This window comes from Mirounga angustirostris, unplaced genomic scaffold (genome assembly GCF_029215605.1).
Source record: "Mirounga angustirostris isolate CCGP_5_RB_7025 unplaced genomic scaffold, mMirAng1.0.hap1 SCAF_1, whole genome shotgun sequence".
NCBI lineage: Eukaryota > Metazoa > Chordata > Mammalia > Carnivora > Phocidae > Mirounga > Mirounga angustirostris.
In genome coordinates this window covers 127841486-127864634 of record NW_026991709.1, presented here as the reverse complement: position 1 = coordinate 127864634, position 23149 = coordinate 127841486, and the positions used below count along the sequence as shown (strand labels likewise).

General features: G+C 38.8%; 1 protein-coding gene across 1 annotated transcript in view; it reads right to left on the bottom strand.

Annotated features, from left to right (window-relative positions):
- The window catches only part of CPNE4 (copine 4), a 175617-nt gene that overhangs the window by 123290 nt on the left and 29178 nt on the right, over positions 1–23149 (bottom strand). The window contains exons 3-4 of the mRNA XM_064587888.1: positions 17051–17125; positions 2275–2358 (exon numbers count right to left, since the gene is read on the bottom strand). Of these exons, the coding sequence (XP_064443958.1) occupies positions 2275–2358; positions 17051–17125 (159 nt within the window). The remainder of the gene's footprint in view (positions 1–2274; positions 2359–17050; positions 17126–23149) is intronic.

The window sequence follows — 23149 nt, the reverse complement described above, 5'->3', positions numbered from 1 at the left end:
GAACCAGCATCACCTAGGAACTTGTTAAAAGTGCAGATTTGTAGGTTGTACCCAGACCTACTGACAGAAACTCTGGAGGTGGGCCGCCTATATGATTCTGATGCATGAAATTCAAGAACTACTGCTCTAGGGTATATACAACTGAAGTCAAATAGAATTCTGTCATATCGATTTTTCTTCCTATGAAATTTTTAGTTAGCAGAAGTCTTAGCATTATAAAAAAATTAATTCTCTATCTAAATAACATAATTATTTTATAGGTGATTCTCTCTTATACTGGATTCCTTAATATAACTATGAATTATTGATTGTATCATGGACTCTAATTATTAAATTTCTTTGATTGCATTAAGGTACAAAAAATAATGCTCCTGTGGGGCTTTGTCTTGTGCCCTGATACCCTGGAGATGATCAAAGTGATAGTGAGAAGAAAAGTTTGATAAAAGGGTTTGGGTTAATTTAAAGTTCTCACCTTTATATAAAAACACTAAGAAGTGATGATATTTCATTGCAACAGTTTTGAAAAACTGAATAGCAGATCAAAGTTTCAACTAGAAATTCCTATGAAATTAGAATTTGCGTGTGTGTGTGTGTATGCACTTCCCCTAAGAGAACAGTATTCTTAGTATTTATTTCATATCTGTTGAATAAGAAAGGAAAAAAATCGATGTCATGTTGCTGACTCATTGGAAAACTTTACAATCACATTTCTTGTGAGACTCCAAAAGCCCCTCAGGATGGAGGTATGGGAGGAGTTCTAGAGATTCTTGGGAATAGGAGAATTTACCAATACCAATAATGAGAAAAGGACTGCTGTCAGGAGCAGAGGAGAGGGGGATCTTGTGAGAGAAGTCTAATAATACAACTCTCATCTCCTTTCTGTCTGCACATTAAAGCCCTCATTCACTGACCGGAGCAAAAGCATGAATGGACACAACACGTCTAATTCTCACCAAAGTTTATTTACTTCTCCTGGAAGAAGTCTGTCCCACCAAAGGAATCTGTATCTGTGAAAAGGACTCTATTTGATGGTGGCAATTTGGTGCCACTCAGGGAAACTATTGCACCTCAATCTACTCCCCAGGGATTAAATTCCAGATAATCACATTGTACTATAACATGTAGTAGACATATTATCTATACTCAACTCCATTCATTATCCATTCTTTTATTCAGCACATTTTATTAAATGCCAACTATGTACCATATCCATAGACTTTGCCCATTCAAGACTATTTAATTCTTGTCTACCTTAAATATATCACAAAAAGTTCCCCTCATGCTACTTGCAACTCTATTACTTTAGGAAAATGGAAATGGATTTCTAATGTGAGGTAGTGGGAACATGGCACCCCCACTATAGTCCTATGAAAGTCATGAGGGTTTCTTCTTCATTTACTCCACCACTGGTGGTGGTGGTGGTGGTGTGTGTGTGTGTGTGTGTGTGTGTGTATACAACAGTCTTCTCTCAGCTCTGTTATTCATCACAATCACCCCACATCCCCCTTATCAATGTACTTCTCATCCCTACAGACTCTCTTGGACTAGCTTGTAAATAAAATAAAATAAAAAGTGGAGATTGGGGTTGGTCGTTGAATGGGTGTGTGGTACTGGGTGGTGGTGGGGTTAATAAGGGATAAGGTTTGGAGCCCCAGGGAGAAAGAGGAGGGGGCTCAAGAAGGAGATGCAGCTAGACCAAGTGGCAGCTGAGACAGGGCAGGTGTTCATATGATAGGCCTGACATCAGCCCAGTGTATGAACTTTTACTGGGGAGGCAGAATGGCTTCCCAAATTATAGTGAAGCTCAGGCCAAACAAACTTGGTTCAAACCTCTGCTCTACCCCTTGCTAACTATGAGAACTTGGAAAGTCATTTGACTTCCCAAAGGTTCAGTTAATCAACTATAAAATGGGGGTAATAATAATCATGTCAAGGGATTGTTGTGAGAAGAAAATAAAGTAATGCATATAAATCACTTAGCACAATGCTTGGCACTTAATCACTCTCATTAAATGTTAGCTAATATTCATATTTTTATTACTAATAAATTGCTGACTGAATGTATTGAAGGTCAACACTGGAAAATTTGGGTGAGAGAGGGTCTTGTAATATAACTAAACTGAGAATTAAAAAAGCTACAAAAGGCAGAGAGTCCTCTTAAAGACAGTGAAGACTCCAGACTACAGACATCAAGAAATGTAAGGGGCTTCTTGAAACAGGTCAATTTATTATCTTAGCAGATAAGATGGCAAAGCTGAAGATGACTCTTCTCACCTCAGTTCGATGTACAAGCTGCTGGGTTGCATCATCATTCATACGAAAAATTTCCAGAAATGGGTCAGATTTACTGAAGAAATCCTAAAATAGAGAAACAAAAATCAGTTATTCCCCACCTATACATATTTGATCCTGCCTTGAATCAAATGCCACTGGATTTGACCCTTCCCTGCTTTGTTCTTCATCTCTGTGATCCACCCTTGGCTAGAATGAACTGCATCTGAACTCCAAGTCCTTGGAGAAGTACATTCTTGGTTGAGTAAAATCCGAAGTATTCTTCAAAGATCAATTCCAATGATCATGTTTGAAAAGCAATGTATCTGTTGTCTTAAACATATTAATTATAGTTATCATTAAAGCCTCTGTCTGATGACTATAGTATCTGGATCACCTATGGATCTGTTTTTATTATCTGTTTCTTGGTTCTGCCTCTTGGTATACCAGACACTGTAAGAAAGACTATAAAGGCTTCAGATGAGTCTTTAGCTTCTGGTAAGCAGTTAGAATGGGGGAACTTACCTGAATCCAATTAGCATTGAGCTATTTAGAGATTGGTTTCTTCAAAAATCTTTATAGGCACAATATATTTTTGATTCATTTATTCTTTGAATATTATCTTTAAAGGGCTCTAACTGGAGGGGAGGAGCAAGATGGCGGAGGTGTAGGAGCCCTAAATTTCATCAGGTCCCAGGAATTCAGCTGGATAGGGATCAAACCATTCTGAACACCTATGAACTCAACAGGAGACTGAAGAAAAGAACAGCAACAGCTCTCTGAACAGAAAAGCAACCACTTTCTGGAAGGTAGGATGTGTGGAGAAGTGAATCCGAGGCAATATTCGGGAGGATAGATGGCAGCGGAGGGGCCTCCGTCGGCCGCTTCTGGCAAGTGATACAGCCTCAGAGCACAAAATCAGAACTTTTAGAAGTCTGCTCCGCTGAGGGACGTCACTTCAGTGGCTAAGCGGGGCATGGAACCCTCGCAGGAGAGTGTGGTCTCAGGACCCTCGGGGTCACAGAAAGACCGGGGGTGCCTGAGTGTGGCAGAGCTCCCAGGTATCGGAGCGGGGAAGCCGGCTGCAGAGACAGAGCCAAGGAGCGGGCTCTCAGCTCGGGGTTGCCATAACCCATGATCCGGGGCACAGTCGGGCCCCTGCTCCTCCAGCAGGGACCCAACAAGGGGCAGATCCGGGGAGACTCCCCTTCCTCCCCGGGGAGAAGTGGCGCAGGAGCGCTCCGCAGGGATCTGCTGGGTTTGGAGACTCCACACCGGGTCGGGTGCCAGAGATAGAAATGCTCGGACACAGGCCAGGTGAGCACGGAGTGCGGCCGGAGACCAGGGAGCCGGGAGTGACTGACTGCTTTTCTCTGGGGGCGCACTGAGGAGCGGCCCCGAGTTCTTGGCTCCTCCGGGGGTGGAGATTGGGAGGCCGCCATTTTCACTCTCCGCCTCCAAAGCTGTACCAAAAGCTTGCAGGGAACAAAAGCTCCCGAGAGCAAAGCTGAGCAGATTACTTAGCCTGGAGCCGGCAAGGGCGGGACAATTCCGCCTCCAGGAAAGACATTTGGGAACCACAGCAACAGGCCCCTCCCCCAGAAGATCAGCAAGAACCGCCAGCCAAGACCAAGTTTACTGATCAATGAGAACGGCAGAACTCCAGCGCTAGGGGACTACTGCACATAGAATCCATGGCTTTTTTTACCATGATTCTTTAGTCTTTCAAAGTTAATTTTTTTTAACTTTCTTTTTCTTTTCTTTTTTTTTTTTTGAATTTTTCTTTTTCCCTTTTTCAACCAACATCTTATCGATCCCTTTTTTAAAAAATCTTTTTTATTTTTCATTTTAGAGTCATATTCTTAGTAGTAGATCCCTTCATAGTAGTTAACCTTATTTTTGGTACATATATATAAGTTGTTCTCTCTTTAAAATTTTGGGATACAGTTTCTTCTAACAGATCAAAATATACCCTAAATCTCTAGTGTATGGCTTTGTTCTAGTCTCCTGCCTAATCACATTCTCTCCCTTTTCTTTTTTAAATCCTTTTCTTTCTTTTTTCAACCAACTTCTAATCTTATCAATTCCTTTTATAAAATCTTTTATAATTTTCATCTTTGCAGTCATATTCCATCCCTTCATCGTATTTACCCTTATTTTTGTACATATATAAGTTTTTCTTTCTTCAAAATTTTGGGAGGCATTTTCTTCTAAGAGACCAAAATACACCCAAAATCTAGTGTGTGGCACTGATCTATGCACCAGCCTGATCATATTTGATCATACAGTCTTTTTGTTTGTTTGTTTTTATCTTTTTCTCTTTTTTTCTTTCTTTCCCTTTCTTTTCCCCTGGTTTCAGGGCTCTTCTGATTTGTTTAGTATATATTTTTCTGGGGTTGTTGTTATCCTGTTAGCATTTTGTTCTTTCATTCATCTATTCTCCTCTGGACAAAATGACAAGATGGAAAAAATCACCTTAAAAAAAAAAAAGAATAAGGGGCAGTACCAACTGCCAGGGACCTAATCAATATGGACATTAGTAAGATAGATCACATCCTAGATCACAAATCAGGTCTCAACCAGTACCAAAAGATTGGGATCATTCCCTGCATATTTTCAGACCACAATGCTTTGAAACTAGAACTCAATCACAAGAGGAAAGTTGGAAAGAACTCAAATACATGGAGGCTATAGAGCATCCTACTGAAGAATGAATGGGTCAACCAGGAAATTAAAGAAGAATTAAAAAAATTTATGGAAACAAATGAAAATGAAAACACAACTGTTCAAAATCTTTGGGATGCAGCAAAGGCAGTCCTAAGAGGAAAGTATATAGCAATACAAGCCTTTCTCAAGAAACAAGAAAGGTCTCAAGTACACTACCTAACCCTACACCTAAAGGAGCTGGAGAAAGAACAGCAAATAAAGCCTAAACCCAGCAGGAGAAGAGAAATAAGAAGGATCAGAGCAGAAATCAATGAAATAGAAACCAAAAGAACAGTAGAACTGATCAAAGAAACTAGGAGCTGGTTCTTTGAAAGAATTAACAAGATTGATAAACCCCTGGCCAGACTTATCAAAATGAAAAGAGAAATGACCCAAATAAATAAAATCATGAATGAAAGAGGAGAGATCACAATCAACACCAAAGAAATACAAACAACCATAAGAACATATTATGAGCAACTCTATGCCAGCAAATTAGATAATCTGGAAGAAATGGATGCATTCCTAGAGATGTGTTAACTACCAAAACTGAATCAGGAAGAAACAGAAAACCTGAACAGACCTATAACTACTAAGGAAATTGAAGCAGTCATCAAAAATCTCCCAATAAACAAAAGCCCAGGGCCAGATGGCTTCCCAGGGGAATTCTACCAAACATTTAAAGAAGAATTAATACCTATTCTTCTGAAACTGTTCCAAAAAATAGAAATGGAAGGAAAACTTCCAAACTCGATTTATGAGGCCACCATTACCTTGATTCCAAAACCAGACAAAGACCCCACCAAAAAGGAGAATTACAGACCAATATCCTGGATGAACATGGATGCAAAAATTCTCACCAAAATACTAGCCAATAGGACCCAACAGTACATTAAAAGGATTATTCACCACGACCAAGTGGGATTTATTGCTGGGCTGCAAGGTTGGTTCAACATCCACAAATCAATCAATGTGATACAACACATTAGTAAAAGAAAGAACAAGAACCATATGATCCTCTCAATAGATGCAGAAAAAGCATTTGACAAAGTACAGCATGCTTTCTTGATCAAAACTCTTCAGAGTATAGAGATAGAGGGTACATACCTCAATATCATAAAAGCCATCTATGAAAAACCCACAGTGAATATCATTCTCAATGGGGAAAAACTGAGAGCTTTCCCTCTAAGGTCAGGAACACAGCAGGGATGTCCACTATCACCACTGCTATTCAACATAGTATTAAAATTCCTAGCCACAGCAATCAGACAACAAAAAGAAATAAAAGGCATCTGAATTGGCAAAGAAGAAGTCAAACTCTCACTCTTTGCAGATGATAGGATACTTTATGTGGAAAACCCCAAAGACTCCACCCCAAAACTGCTAGAACTCATACAGGAATTCAGTAAAGTGGCAGGACATAAAATCAATACACAGAAATCGGTGGCATTCCTATACACCAACAACAAGACAGAAGAAAGAGAAATTAAGGAGTCGATCCCATTTACAATTGCACCCCAAACCATAAGATACCTAGGAATAAATCTAACCAAAGAGACAAAGGATCTGTACTCAGAAAACTATAAAATACTCATGAAAGAAATTGAGGAAGACACAAAGAAACGGAAAAACGTTCCATGCTCATGGATTGGAAGAACAAATATTGTGAAGATGTCAATGCTACCTAGAGCAGTCTACACATTCAATGCAATCCCCATCAAAATACCATCCACTTTTTTCAAAGAAATGGAACAAATCATCCTAAAATTCATAAGGAACCAGAAAAGACCCCGAATAGCCAGAGGAATGTTGAAAAAGAAAAGCAAAGCTGGTGGCATCACAATTCCAGACTTCAGACTCTATTACAAAGCTGTCATCATCAAGACAGCATGGTATGGCACAAAAACAAGACACATAGATCAATGGAACAGAATAGAGAGCCCAGAAATGGACCCTCAACTCTATGGTCAACTAATCTTCGACAAAGCAGGAAAGAATGTCCAATGGAAAAAAGACAGTCTCTTCAACAAATGGTGTTGGGAAAATTGGATAGCCACATGCAGAAGAACGAAACTGGACCATTTCCTTAACACCACACACAAAAATAGACTCAAAATGGTTGAAGGACCTAAATATGAGACAGGAGCCCATCAAAATCCTAAAGGAGAACACAGGCAGCAACGTCTTCGACCTCATGAAAAAGTGCTCAACATCGCTCGGCATCAGGGAAATCCAAATCAAAACCTCAATGAGATACCACCTCACAGTAGTCAGAATGTCTAAAATTAACAAGTCAGGAAACGACAGATGTAGGCGGGGATGCGGAGAAAGGGGAACCCTCCTACACTGTTGGTGGGAATGCAAGCTGGTGCAGCCACTCTGGAAAACAGTATGGAGGTTCCTCAAAAAGTTGAAAATAGAGCTACCATATGACCCAGCAATTGCACTCCTGGGTATTTATTCCAAAGATACAAATGTAGGGATCCGAAAGGGTACGTGCACCCCGATGTTTACAGCAGCAATGTCCACAATAGCCAAACTGTGGAAAGAGCCCAGATGTCCATCAACAGATGAATGGATAAAGAAGAAGTGGTATATATATACAATGGAATATTATGCAGCCATCAAAAGGAATGAGATCTTGCCATTTGCAATGACGTGGATGGAACTGGAGGGTATTATGCTGAGGGAAATAAGTCAGTCAGAGAAAGACATGTATCATATGACCTCACTGATATGAGGAATTCTTAATCTCAGGAAACAAACTGAGGGTTGCTGGAGTGGGGGGGGGTGGGAGGGATGGGTGGCTGGGTGATAGACGTTGGGGAAGGTATGTGTTTTGGTGAGTGCTGTGAATTGTGTAAGACTGTTGAATCACAGACCTGTACCTCTGAAACAAATAATACATTATATGTTAAAAAAAATAAAAGAAGAAGAACATAGCAGGAAGGGAAAAATGAAGGGGGAGAAATCGGAGGGGGAGACGAACCATGAGAGACTATGGATTCTGAGAAACAAACTGAGGGTTCTAGAGGGGAGGGGGGTGAGGGGATGGGTTAGCCTGGTGATGGGTATTAAAGAGGGCACGTACTGAATGGAGCACTGGGTGATATATGCAAACAATGAATCATGGAATACTACATCGAAAACTAATGATGTAATGTATGGTGATTAATATAACAATAAAAAAAATAAAAAATAAATAAAGGGCTCTAACTGAAAGGATTTGTGTTTGTAAGGGCTGTTGTTCCTTGACATGCCCTCAATGTTAATTTTTGTGAGACTCTCAAAGGCTCTATTTATCTCCATAATCTCTTGACTCTGGCTTTTTGTTCAGTTTCTCTTTATGCTGCTATTTGCTAATTAGTGATAATCTTGGGAGGAAAAGACACTCAGACTGTTTTTCTGAAGCATCTCTGAATCCTGAACCCTAGCTCTCAGTATCCCTGAACTTCAGTTTTGCTTCTTTAGGCCCATGAGACAACAAAGACCTCTTCTCAGTTTCTTTATTCTTAGAACTATTTTCTGCTAGGTTCCTTAGCCTCTCTACCCATGGTGTTTTATGAATCAGGCTTGAGGAATTGACTTGAGTGGAAAATCTGGATAGAATGTCTGAATCACTGCGGTGGATTTCTCTCCTCTCCTTTTTTGGCCCCTCAAAACTTGGCTGCCTTCGGATCCCCAAACAGATGTCTCTTGTTCCTTATCCAGTGTTTCTAGTCACTTTCAGTGGGAGAATAATGTAAAACAAGCAAGTACTTCATTACTGGAAGTAATCATATCCATATCCTTCCTTTAAACTTATTTTTTACTCCACTGGATTATAAACTTTCAGAAGGAGGAACTATGTCTGATTTTCTTTTATATCTCTACCATTTCCTCAACTTCCATAATGTCTAGGCTTTAGTGGTACATAGTGTTTACTGAATGTATGAATGAATGCACATATACATGAATGAATGACATGAATACCTGGTATAGAATAGGAGGCTATCTGAGCAGCAGCTTTAGTTACCACACTCTTATTATGTATTTCATCAGGTGATTTTTTTCCCCCCAGAATTCTAGCCTGCAGCAAAGCAAAATGAAGCCCATAGTCATCCTAGTCTTCAGCTCAACAAAATATTCTCAGGAAATATACTGATCATAGAGTCTTGTGCTTGATGTTAATATTCAAGGAAGGATAAAACTTGGTCTCAGTCCTCCAAAGTACCATCTGGTTTGGTGGTAAGACAAGTACATAAATAAATATAACCCAAGGCTAATAATGAATGAATGAATGTACAACAGACAAGAGAGGGAGTTGATGGATTTGCACTGGAAAATATGGTTGTAAGGAGGATATTTCTAGGGAGGAAACAGACTGCATGAAGTGTGAAAGAGTAAACAGAGGGGCACACTAGGCAGGTTAATTCCACTGCAGCCTAAGGATGTGTAGGAGAGGGTTTTGAGACAACCCTGGCAAGTCAGCTCCATGATGTCAAGGGCGTTAAATGCTTATCTAAAGGCTTTGTACCTGCCTTGGGAAGCAGTTGGCAACCAATGATGGATTTTGAGTTGGAAAATAATACGACTGGCTCTATATAGTAAAGAATATCAGGGGCTCCTGGATGGCTCAGTTGTTAAGCGTCTGTCTTCGGCTCAGGTCATGATCCCAGGGTCCTGGGGTCGAGCCCCGCATTGGGCTCCCTGCTCGGCGGGAAGCCTGCTTCTCCCTCTCCCACTCCCCCTGCTTGTGTTCCCTCTCTCACTGTGTCTCTCTCTGTGTTAAATAAATAAATAAAATCTTTAAAAAAAAAAAAAAAAGAATATCAGCCTGAGGTGTTTGACTGGCTCAGTCAGCAGAGCATGTGACTCTTGATCTTGGAGTTGTAAGTTTGAGCCCGACCTTGGGTGTAAAGATTACTTTAAAATAAAATATTATATAAAAAAAGAATATCAGCCTAGAAACTTAGTAGGGCACCTTAGAAAGAAAAAAGATGGGAGGTATATATCTGTCTTCCCCTTTGTGGTCCTCCCACCCTAACCCAGAGCTAAACACCATGTGCCACAACACCCGGAGTCCAGAATATACACTTCCGCTCTATTTTTGAAGGTACCAAATTACCACAGCCTTCATCTTGTCAAGAGCCCACAGTGGCTGCTTTTGTCACTAAGCCTGTCCTGCAACCTTGTCTGTCTACCAAAACGGCCCTTTTCCTTTCCAGACACACTGCTAGCTGATTCCTACCTCTACACATTAACTCAAGACATTCACACCCCACCTCCCTTATTTCTGCTTCAACACTCACCTTAAAAAATTGGAACCTCCCTCTTACCTCCCTTTGATAATGGATGCGAGCTGCATGAGCTTATTCCTAGATGCCTTTGGTCTCCTCTCTAGGAACTTTAGGCTTTGTTTCATTAAATAGATTGTTGCTCCCTCAGGGAATGTGTTGGTGAACTGCACTTAAAATTGCTGACCACACTGGACGAACTCTATCGGTTATTTTTCTTTTTCCTTTCATTGATAATTTTAAACTTTTGTTATTTTTTTCTTAAAAATAGAAAATATAAAAAAAAGGAAGGAAAAAAGACCCAGCCCATACTCTTACCCATAATTCCACAACTATCAATAACATTCTGGTAAATATTTTTCTAGAATCTAGACATAATTTTCTTTTCTTTCTTTTAAAAATATATTTGTAATCATACTTTACATACACTTTAATACCTTTTTTTTTTCCTCCTGGTAGTATATTGCAATGCTCTTTCTATTTTATTTTATATCCTTTTAAAATACTATTTAGGGTTAGCACAGAGATGTTGTCAGGAAGACATACTATAAATCAAGGAAGGTAGGATCAGATGCAATCTCTGCCCTCAAGTAACTGAAAATCTAATATGGGCACACTGCCTTTAGAACTGCTTTAAATCCTGATTCCACTGTATGCAATCTACATGATCTGGGGCAAGATATTTAACTTCCTCAGGTCTCAGTTTTCTGGTCAGTCATTGGAGTGAATGTCACCTTTTGCCTCCTGGCACTGTGGAAGAGTTAAAGGAGGTGATCCATACAGTATGTGGAGTCTAGCACCTGGCAATCATAAGCACTCAAAAAGTGTTGCTGCCATGATCCTTATCAATATAAGTGTATGAAGACACTTTGTAAAGCACTACATAACTATCAGGGATGATTACTACTAAGAAGGCATCTGATTCTTGGAAAAAAAACGATTCATAAGCAGCTCAAAAATATCCTAAATGTACACTAAGAAATTTGTAGCTTAAAAACAACTCTGGTCTAACTGTATGGTTATGTGACACAATCTGGAGTTTTTGGCTGTTTTTGCTGGACTCTCAGCATTAAGATGGCCCTTGGCCCCTCAGTGCAAGCAAGGTTAATGATACAGGCATTTTACTGAAGTTTTGCTATGGTGAAATTTTTAATAACTTGGAGGCCAAATCACTCTGCCCTTTTAGTCCAATATGAAAGAAATTTAGTCATGCAAGAGGGCAATAAGCAATCAGCTGAGGTTTGGAATAGAAAAGGAAGCAGTGCATTTCTATAACAGTGATCTTGAAAATGGAATATTGGAATAAGAAAAGACTATGTGAAAGATTTGGGTTCATGCCCAAACTCTATAGCTTCCTACCCTTGTGACTTTGGGCAAACTGTTTATTTAACCTTACTATGCTTCATCTGTAAAATGCAAATAATAATTTCCACCTTTGGGAATATGGTTTTGAGTTTTGGGGATAATGCAGGTTAGACACCTGACACCTTGTACACTGTACATGCTCATTAATTATAACTTGCTATCATCAACCCAGCTTAGATTAGTTTTTAGGCAGGCATACTTGAACATAATAAAATCACAGCCCAGCAGGTAGAGATTCAATGTTGCTTTGGAACAGGGGTTGGCAAACTATGGTGTGTGGCCTAACTCCTGCTCACTGCTTGTTTTTGTGAATAAAGTTTTATTGGAACACTGCCACACTCATTCATTTACGTATTGCCTATGGTTGTTTTCATGTTCCAAAGGCAGAGCAGAGTAGCCAGGACAGAGACTATATGGTCTGCAAAGCCTTAAATATTTACCATCTGGTCCTTTATAGTAAAGGTTTGCTGACCTCTGCTTTATTTTTTATTTTATTTTATTTTTTTAAAGACTTTTATTTATTTATTTGAAAGAAAGAGAGAGATAGCATGAGCAGGGGGAGGGGGAGAAGCAGACTCTGCTGCTGAGCAGGGAGCCTGACGCGGGACTCGATCCCAGCACCCTGAGATCATGACCGGAGCCAAAGGCAGACGCTTAACGACTGAGCCACCCAGGCGCCCCTGACCTCTGCTTTAGAGACATATTTGTTTGTTTATTCAGCACCCCATCAATCTAGAATTGTGGGAACACTAAAAATGTACTTTATAATGATACTGCTACAGATGTGGTGACCATCAGTGTGAAAATCAGTTCCAGCATACCAACATGAATACTTCCTCAGGAAAGAGAGGAGACAGAGTACTCTTTGTTAGCTTGAATGTTCTAAATGATAACATTCATATCTCTACTTACTTATTAGATTAATTGCCAGCTAGCTGCTAATGTAATAAATGTGCTTTAGAAATCAGAAAGTCCACCTCCCCATTAAGTGAACTGCATTAACATTAGATAAATAAGTTATTTCTTGCAAACCGAATCTATTTTATTTGTACCTGCCATTGAAGACTATGTCTCAGATTTTAAGGACTCTGGATTTCCATCTTAGGCAGATGGCTGCTGGTCTGGTGACAACATTGGAAAGGCAAGTTAAAAATGACTATTTCTATCACAAGAAAAGGGGTATTTCTCTCTCACTGTGGTTTGCAAGGTACTTAGTACCACCTGGTATACCCACAACAGCAGTTCTCAAACTCTTTGGTCTTAAAACTCCTTTACACTCTTAAACATTCCTGAGGGGCCCAAGGAGCTTTTGTTTATGTAGATTTTATCTATCAATATTTACCCAATATAAACTGAAAATGAAATTTAAAAAACATTCATTTGTTATATCATTTTAAAAATATAAAAACAAACCCAGTACATCATAACAAAAATAGCATTTTAATGGAAGACAACTGTAAAAAATAGCCAGAAAAATGACATTCCTTTACATTTTTGACAATCAGTTTAATAACTTAATGGCTTAATAGGAGGCAGCAGGATTCTCATATCTGTTTCTGCATTTAATCTGTTGTGATATTAGGCATCATGCCACTTCCAGAAAACCATTGTACACATGTGAGAGAATGAGAGTGAATTAAGAAAATAATATCTTAGTATTATTATGAAAACAGTTTTGACCTCATGTAGTCCCCTGAAAGGGTCTTGGGACCTTGGACAACACTTGAAGGACTGCTGGACTACTCACCTCCTTCCTCCCTGGCTTCCTATTTCCCTGAAATACATGGGAATATTACCAAGTCCTCCACGTCTGGAGTCCAATTCAACATGTATTCATTAACCCTTTGCCCTGAAGAAAAATTTACATTTTAGTAAGGCAACCCAATTAAGTCCATTCTGTCACTGATTGTGTGTGTGTGTGTATGTGTGTGTTTATGTGTGGCCTTGGGTAAGTCATTTCACATCTGTGAACCTCAATGTTCCCATCTGTAAAAGAAGGCAATGGCATTAGACCAGGGGTTTTATACCTGACATATTCGGATATCTAAAGGTTACCAGAATGATAACAAGGGGACTGGGGATCCTGATGTCCTATAACCATTGTCTGAATTGGATATAACGTATTTTCCCCACATATTCATACTGAAAGTTTTCAAATGTATATCGAAATTAGTCTCATGATACTAAGTAACAAAATTTAGAAAATTAAGATCTTTATCTCAGTCACTTTTAGTCATGATATATATTCTTAATTAATAGATATAAGTCCAACTGCTAACACATAGGTAGCTATAATTCCATCGAATGCTAAAAGCTAGAAAGAGGTCCTCCTTAATAAACTCAGAACTATTTTTCCAGCTGTGACATGAAATATTGTACTATCTTATTCTGATTCTGATCACAAAAAAACTGTGGGGGTCCACAACCACCATGTCCATTGTCCACATGCTTTTCTATAATATGACTTTGCCACTCCCCCATCAAGGTGTGGAGTTTAACTCCCCTCTCCTTGACTCTGAGCTGGCTTTATGACTTACATGTAACTAACACAATGCAGCAGAACTGATGCTCCATGACTTCCAAGGCTAGGTCAGAACAGGCCACACAGCTTCTCTGTACTTTTGGGATGCTTTCTCTGGGAAAAGCCAGCCACTGTGTGGGAAATGTGACTAACCCAAGACCACTATGTAGGCACTCTGGTTGACCAACCAAGCTGAGCCCAGCCTTTCAGCCATCCCATGTGCCAGGCACGTGAGCAAAGCTAGACTGAACTCTCAAAACAAGCTCCTCCCCCAGCTGAGTATCACGGAGTGACTTCTGTCAACATCATAAGAAGCAGAATTGCCTCATTGAATCTTGCCTCAATTTCTGACCCTCAAAACCATGACATGTAATAGCATAGTTAAGTCACTAGGCATTGAGATGGTTTCCTAGCAGCAATAGATAACCAGTATTGCCTAGTAACTAGTACTATCAGCAGTAGTAGTATCTGAGTAAGTCATCAGACTTTGCTGAGCCTTGGTTTCCTGAAGAACTTGTTTGAGGTGATCTTCATGGTATCATCTTGCTCCCTAATGCTGCTTTTCCCTTTTTCCACCTGAGACCATTTATCTTTCAGTCCAAAGAGGAACAATGGCCTCTGCTTTGTGCTGAACAGGACCTGCTCCTCTCTGGGTTACTAAGGAGACTGGGCAAGATCCCCACAGTATGAATGACCTGGAGTCTACAGCTTTGGGGCAGTGAGGCTCAGCAGTGACCAGGGCCTTGGATAATCAACCCAGACAAAGGTGAGAATGGTCGCCTAGAGCCATATTAAGTGCTGCATGAGGGTTTTTCAGCTTTGTGAGCAAGTGCTCCCTGGAATGAAGGGAAACTGTTCAAACACGTCAGAGCTAATGGGCCCTCTAACAAACCCCCAAGTCCTCTTGCACTGTAACAGAAGTCAGTTAGAGGGCAGATTAGAAGTGCTTAAGAGAGTATGAAGTAGAAAGAAGCCATTATAAGCCATTAACTGAGCAGCTTAAAACTGCTACACACTGACCCAATGGCTTATAATGGCACCAGGAAAGAGACTACAAAGCAGTTTGGTGACTTATTCCAAAACTGGGGGAGATGATGGGAGAGAAAGAACATAACAGCCATCAGGAAGTGAGGGTTAAAAGCTTACATCCAACTGACATCAGTGCACACCGCAGTTCTCAACACCTAGCTCATGCTAATGGCAAAAGGTAAGCAGTTCATGAAAGTTTCACACAATCTACTCAGGATACTAAAAAAATCCAAATATAATTTATTCATAAGGATAAAGTCTTTCCTGATGTCCCCAGGCAGAATGAATTTACCTTCTCCAGATAGCGGTTATACATCACTTATCACATCCCATCATGGCTATGACATTATTTATATCATTTGTAGTTTAAATTTATGTTTCACTTAGTTAGGCAGTGAATTACAGGTTGTAGCTGTGAGAATGGTTTAAAATATGTCTTTACCCCACCACCTGATGCATAACAAGCATGCCACAAAGGTTCAGTGAATGAACGATGAATGAAGAATGAATGAACAAATAAAAGAATGAATTAATGAAGACATAAATGGTCTGAGTACTGTTCATAGGTGAAAGGGAATGAGATATACCAGGCTATAAACGGCTGCCTAAGACTTTAGGGAACTGCCTGATACATCACTTTATCTTTTTCAGCCTAATGCCTGTCAGCAATTGTTTGAAAATGTGGTACCACCTCCAAAAATCCCCTGTTCTCTAGTTGTGCTCTAGGAAGATAGAGTCCTTTGTGAATACACTTATTCATGTGATGTGTTTTTGACTTAAGGATATGGTTGGAGGGAAATCAGAAATATATGGTGAGGTTGGAAAGGACACTCGCCCCCCTTTTTTAAGGGGTAGAGACTGAGGAGCTTTTTCTGTATATACAAGACTAACATGGCCTGTGATTGGGTGGAAGTTGTCAGATATAATAGAAAGAATACAGCTGGGAGCCAGATTCCCCTGGAACTGACATGGAAATGAATCCTCCGTTTTAACCATTTACTAGCAGGATATGGTAGCCAAGAAAACCGCCTTGCAGACCTCCCACTACAGGGAGTGTAACTGACCAAGATCCCCAGCTGCTGTGCCCTGAAATACATCCCTTATTTTACATACTTGCACTGAGGCCAGGCTCCCAGTGTCTGCATGTGTAGGGGATATTAAGGCAGGCATGGGGGACATGAAACTTTCCTGCTGGCCAATATTGGCCCTTAGGACTCCCTGATGGCCTTGCTTAACCTTCCTTAGACGAATGGCATTCCAGGACATTGCTGCCCACCCCTTTCTCCCTCTCTCCTTTACTCATGGTCAGATTTGCATTGCGGTCTGCAGATTTCCGCCCTATGTTCCTAATAAAATCCTTGCATATTTAATCCTGTTTCTAGGATTATCTGGACTAACACGTGGAGTGACCTTAGACAAGTTACTTCATCTTTGAATCTATTTCCTCATCGGCAAAACAAAGTTAATAATGCCTGCTAGGTGGGAATTGTAAGAATGATTAAATGTGATAACGCATGAAAAGCTCTTAACCCTGTGCTTGGAAAATATAGGTGCTTCATAAATGTCACTTCTCCCTTTCATGTCATTTGTTTTCTTATGAAATGTCCCTAGCAATGGGGTTAAACCATATTGACCTGGGCATTTGGGAATAAATGAAGCCTTGGTGTAACAAAATTGTCTTTTTTTAATTATAGTCACTCCCCCTTCTCATCAACTGCTTCTCAATTTGGGGAAAGTCTTACTTTGCAGACCTCTCTGAAATCTTTGATCTGTTTAATAATGTGGATTGAAAGGGAAAAAACAGCTGCAGGGGGAAATCTGATTAAACTTTGTGTGCTAGCTTTATTACTTCCTTCAGTAAGGTTAATGCCAAACACTTTACCTTGTCATCCAATTTCCGTGCATTGAATGCAAGTTCAACGTAGTCATCATTGCCAGATAATTCTTCTGCAATCACCTAAAGAAAAAAATTTTCAAATATTTTCAAGTGTTTTCCAGAAGCTTTTGAACCCACTGTTCTGATCCAAGGACCCAAGATTAAAAGAAGTATTTAAATATTTAAAATGAGGAAGGAGATTAAATTTTTCTGGGATGTGTGGAGAAGCAAAATCTCCAGTCTTACAGTACAGGTGGCAAGATGAGGTACTGTTCTTCTGGGAAAGAACAAAGGCCAAAGGCAAACCTCAAACCTGGATTCACCATCCCAAAGCTTCTCTGGGTTTGTGCACTTTGGGAGTGAGCCTTGGGATCCACGGCTTTATAGAGCACCAGTGGGGTCTTCAAAGATTCTTTGGAATCGTTTGTATGGATTGAACGTGGAAGTAAAAAAAGAAAAAGCTTGATATGAATGCATCATTTAAAATATTCAAGCAACAAACTCAGGTAAGTGCTTGTGAGAGTGGTCATAACTTACACCACAGGGAATCTTTTTGCATTTTTCACTTAAAAATGACTTTAACTTTTTTTAAAAAAACGAATCGGTCACTTTCAAGTTAAAAAGGAATGTTCAAAGGACCTCAGGAGGTTTGCTGCCTGGCAATTTACCCCCCTAGCAATTCAGATTTTCCTGGTACATTTTTCTACCTTTTTTTTTCTCTTGTCTACACAACGATGAGACCACTTTCTCTACCTTTCTCACAGGCTCTAAAACGAGATGCCAAAGTTTCAAGTACTGGAGTTTTACTTGAAATTTTAAGGTTTTATTTAGAAATACTTCCAGTATTGCCCAATGGAACATTATGTGATGACAGAAATGTATTATAATCTGCACTATCCAATACAGTAGCTGCTAGCCACATGTAATTACTTTTTTATTAATTTTTAAAAATTCCAGTTAGTTAACATATAATATTATAATAGTTTCAGGTGTACAATATAGTAATACAACAATTCTCTACATTACTCAGTGCTCATCATGGTAACTGTATTCTTTAATCCCCATCCCCTATTTCAGCCCCATCCCCACCTCCCCTCTGGTAATCATCAGTTTTTTCTCTACAGTTAAGAGTCTATGCTTGGTTTGTCTCTCCTTTTTAAAAATCTTTTCCTTTGTTTGTTTTGTTTCTTAAATTCCACATATGAGTGAAATCATATGGTATTTGTCTTTCTCTGCCTGGCTTATTTCACTTAGCGTAATACTCTGTAGCTCCATCCATGTCATTGCCAATGGCAAGATTTCATTGTTTTTTATGGCTGAATAATATTCCAGGCATATATGTGTGTGTGTGTGTGTGTGTGTGTATCACATCTTCTTTATCCATTCATTTATCCATGGACCCTTGGGCTGTTTCCATAATTTCACTATTGTAAATAACACTGCAATAAACATAGGGGTTCATGTATCCCTTCAAATTAGTGTTTCTGTATTCTTTGGGTAAATACCCAATAGTGCAATTACTGGATCATAGAGTAGTTCTGTCTTTAACTTTTTGAGGAACCGCCATTCTGTTTTCCACAGTGGTTACACCAGTTTGCATTCGCACCAACAGTGCAAGAGAGTTCCTTTTTCTCCACATCTTCACCAACACTGGTTGTTTCATGTGTTTTTGATGTTAGCCATTCTGACAGGTGAGGTGATATCTCATTGTAGTTTTGATTTGTATTTCCCTGATGATGAGTGACACTGAACATCTTTTCATGTGTCTGTTGGCCACCTGTATGTCTTCTTTGGAGAAGTGTCTTTTGCCCATTTTTAATGGGATTATTTGTTTTTGGGATGTGGAGTTGTGTAAGTTCCCTATATATTTTGGATATCAACTCTTTATCAGAAATGTCATTTGCAAATATCTTCTCCCATTCAGTAGGTTGCCTTTTAGTTTTGTTGATCATTTCCTTTGCTGTGCAGAAACTTTTTATTTTGATGAAGCCCCAATAGTTTATTTTTGCTTTTGTTTCCTTCGCCTCAGGAGACATATCTAGAAAAAAGCTGCTATTGTCCAATGTCAGAGAAATTACTGCCTATGCTCTCATCTAGGATTTTTACAGTTTTAGGTCTCACATTTAGGTCCTTAATCCATTTTGAGTTTATCTTTGTGCATAGTGTAAGCCAGTGGTCCAGTTTCATTCTTTTACATTTAGCCATCCAGTTTTCCCAACACCATTTGTTGAAGAGGCTGTCTTTTTCCCATTGCATATTCTTTCCTCCTGTGTCAAAGATAAATTGACCATATAAATGTGGGTTTATTTCTGGGCTTTCTATTCTATTCCATTGATCTATGTACCTATTTTTGTGCCAGTCCCATACTGTTTTGATTACTACAACTTCACTTTACAAACTGAAATCTGGAATTGTGATACCTCCAGCTTTGTTTTTCTTTTTCAAAGTTGTTTTGGCTATTTGGGGTCTTCTGTGGTTCCATACAAGTTTTAGGATTGTCTATTCTAGTTCTGTGAAAAATGTTGTTGGTATTTTGATAAGAAGTGCATTGAGTGTGCAGAATGCTTTGGGTAGTATGGACATTTTAACAATATTTGTTCTACCAAACCATGAGCTTGGAGTATCTTTCCACTTGTTTGTGTCATCTTCAATATCCAGAGTACAGGTCTTTCAGGTCCTTGGTTAAATTTTTCCTAGGTATTTAATTTTCTTTGGTGAAATAATAAATGAGATTGCTTTCTTAATTTCTCTTTCTGTTGCTTCATTTTTAGTATATAAAAATGCCATGGATTTTTGTATGTTGATTTTGTTATCCTGCAACCCTACTAAATTCATTTATCAGTTCTAGTAATTTTTTTTAAAGATTTTATTTATTTATTTGACAGAGAGAGAGAGAGCACACACACATAAGCAGGGGGAGTGGCAGGCAGAGGAAGAGGGAGAAGCAGGCTCCCCACTGAGCAGTGCGCCTTATGTGGGGCTCAATCCCAGCACCCTGAGATCATGACCTGAGCCAAAGGCAGATGCTTAACTGACTGAGCCACCCAGGCACCCCAGTTCCAGTAGTTTTTTGGTGGAGTGTTTAGGGTTTCTCTATATAGTATCATGTCATCTGCAAATAGGGAAAGTTTTACTTCTTCCGTACCAATTTGGACGCCTTTTATTCATTCCTCTTGGCTGATGATGGGGCTAGGAAGTCCAGTACAATGTCAAATAACAGTGGTGAGAGTGGGCATCCCCGTCTTGTTCCTGACCTTAGAGAAAATGCTCTCAATTTTTCACCATTGAGTATAATGTTAGCTGTAGGTTTTTTGTATATTATGTGAAGTATGTTTCCTATAATCCTGTTTTTTGAGGGATTTTATCATGAATGGATGTTATACTTTGTCAAACGCTTTTTTGGCATCTATCAATGTGATCATATGATTTTTATCCCTTCTTTTATTGATGTGATGTATCACATCGATTTGCAAATATTGAACCATGCTTGCATCCCAGAAATAAATCCCACCTGATTGTGGTGAATGATTTTTTAAACGTATTGTTAGATTCTGTTCGCTAGTATTTTGTTGAGGATTTTTGGCACCTACATTCATCAGAGATACTGGCCTGTAGTTCTGTTTTTTTGCAATGTGTTTCTCTGGTTTTGGTATCAGTGATATTAGGAAGTTCTCCCTCCTCTTCTATTTTTTGGAATAGTTTGAGAAGAATAGGTATTAATTCTTCTTTAGATGTTTGGTAGAGTTCACCTGTGAAGTCATCTGGCCCTGGACTTTTGTTTGCTGGGAGTTTTTTCATTACTAATTCAATTTCATTGCTGGTAATTGGTCTGTTCAAATTTTTTATTTCTTCCTGATTCAATTTTGGGAGGTTATATGTTTCTAGGAATTTATCCATTTCTACTAGGTTGTCTAATTTGCTGGTATAGGATTTTTCATAATATTCTCTTATAATCTTGTGTATTTCTGTGGTATCAGTTGTTATTTCTAGTTCCTTTAGATATAAGTTTAGGTTGTTTATTTGGGACTTTTCTTGCTTCTTGAGGTGGGCCTATATTGCTATAAACTTCCCTCTTAGAACAGCCTTTGCTGTGTCCCACAGATTTTGGACCATTGCATTTTCATTTTCATTTGTCTCCATGTATTTTTTTATTTTGTTTTTGATTTCTTGGTTGGCCCATTCATTGTTCAGTAGCATGTTATTTAACCTCTGTGTATTTGTGTGCATTCCATGTTTTTTCTTGTGGTTGATTTCCAGTTTCAGAAAAGATGCATGGTATGATGTCCATCTTTTTTTAATATGTTGAGACTTGTTTTATGGCCTAATAGATTATCTATTCTGGAGTACGGGCCATATGCACCTGAAAAGAATGTGCATCCTGCTGTTTTAGGATGGAATGCTCTGAATATGTCTGTTAGATCCATCTGGTCCAGTGTGTCATTCAAAGCCACTGTTTCCTTGTTGATTTTCTGTTTGGATGATCTATCCATTGATGTAAGTAGAGTGTTAACCCCCCCCTACTATTATTGTATTACTATTGATTAGTTCCTTTATGTTTGTTATTAACTGCTTTATGTATCTGGGTGCTCCCATCTTGGGTGTATACATATTTATAATTCTTATATCTTCCTGTTGGATTGTACTGTTTATGATTATATAGTGTCTTTCTTTGTCCCTTGTTACAGCCTTTGTTTTAATGTCTGTTTTGCCCAATATAAGTATTGTCACTTTGCCTTTCATTTTACTTCCATTTGAATGATAAATGTTTCTCTGTCCTTTCACTTTCAGTCTGTATGTGTCTTTAGATCTGAAATAAGTTTTTTACAGGCAGCCTATAGATGAACCTTTATTTTTTTTTAAATCTACTCCATCACCCTATGTCTTTTGATTGGAGCATTTAGTCCATTTACATTCAAAGTAATTATTGATATGTGTGTATTTATTGCCATTTTGTTACTTATTTTATGGTTGTTTTTGTAGTTCTTCTCTGTTCCTTTCTTCCCTTGAAGAAAGTTGACTTTCTTTAGTAAAATATTTGGATTCTTTACTCTTTATTTTATGCATATCTATTACTGTTTTTTGATTTTTGGTTACCATTCGGTTTATATATAATGTCTTCTGCTTATAGCAGTCTCTGTTAAGCTGATGGTTGCTTAATTTTGAACTCATTCTTTACTCCTCTCCTGTTTATGTTTCAGATGTTTGGTATCACATTTTACATCCTTTTATTTTGTGCTTCTCTTGACTGATTTTTAAGGATAAACTTTTTTTTTTTTTTTTTGCTTTTGTGCTTCCTGTTTTTCTTACTCTTACTTGTGGTATTTGTTTTCTACTCACACAGTCCCCCTTAACATTTTTTGTAAGGCTGGTTTAGTGGTCATGAATTCTTTTAATTTTTGTTTATCTGGGAAACTATTTCTCCTATTCTGAATGATAGCCTTGCTGGATAGAGGATTCTTGACTGCAATTTTTTCCCTTTCAGCACTTTGAATATATTGTGCCACTCTCTACTGGCCTGCAAAGTTTCTGCTGGAAAATCAGCTGATAGCCTTATGGAGTTTCCTTTGTATGTAACTGCCTAGTTTTCTCTTGCAACCTTTAACATTCCTTCTTTACCACTATGTTTTGCCATTTAATTACTAGGTGTCTTGGTGTGGACCTCCTTGGGTTATTTGTTGGGGGATTTCTCTGCTTCCTGAATCTGGATTTCTGGTTCCCTCCCCACATTCATAGCCACATGTAACTACTGAACACTTGATATATGGCTAGTGTAAGGTATAGATATTTTCTTTTATTTAATTTTGAATAATTTTATTTAAGTTTAAATAATCACATGTGGGTAGTGGCTACTAAATACAATAACATAACTCCAAACTAATATATTAAAGAGGATAGTTAAATGCTGAGCTATCTGGTCCTTAGGAAACAAACCTAACCTTGGACCAACTGCTATTAGAGCAGATTTTTAATTCTCAAAAAAATGAGAGGCAGGGATAGGTAGCTTGATGATTTGAAATTTTACATTCTTAATGTTCTTGACAACTCCATCTTTGTCCCCCACTAAAACCTACATATTAACTGCAGAAGTGCTTAGTAGAAGTGAAT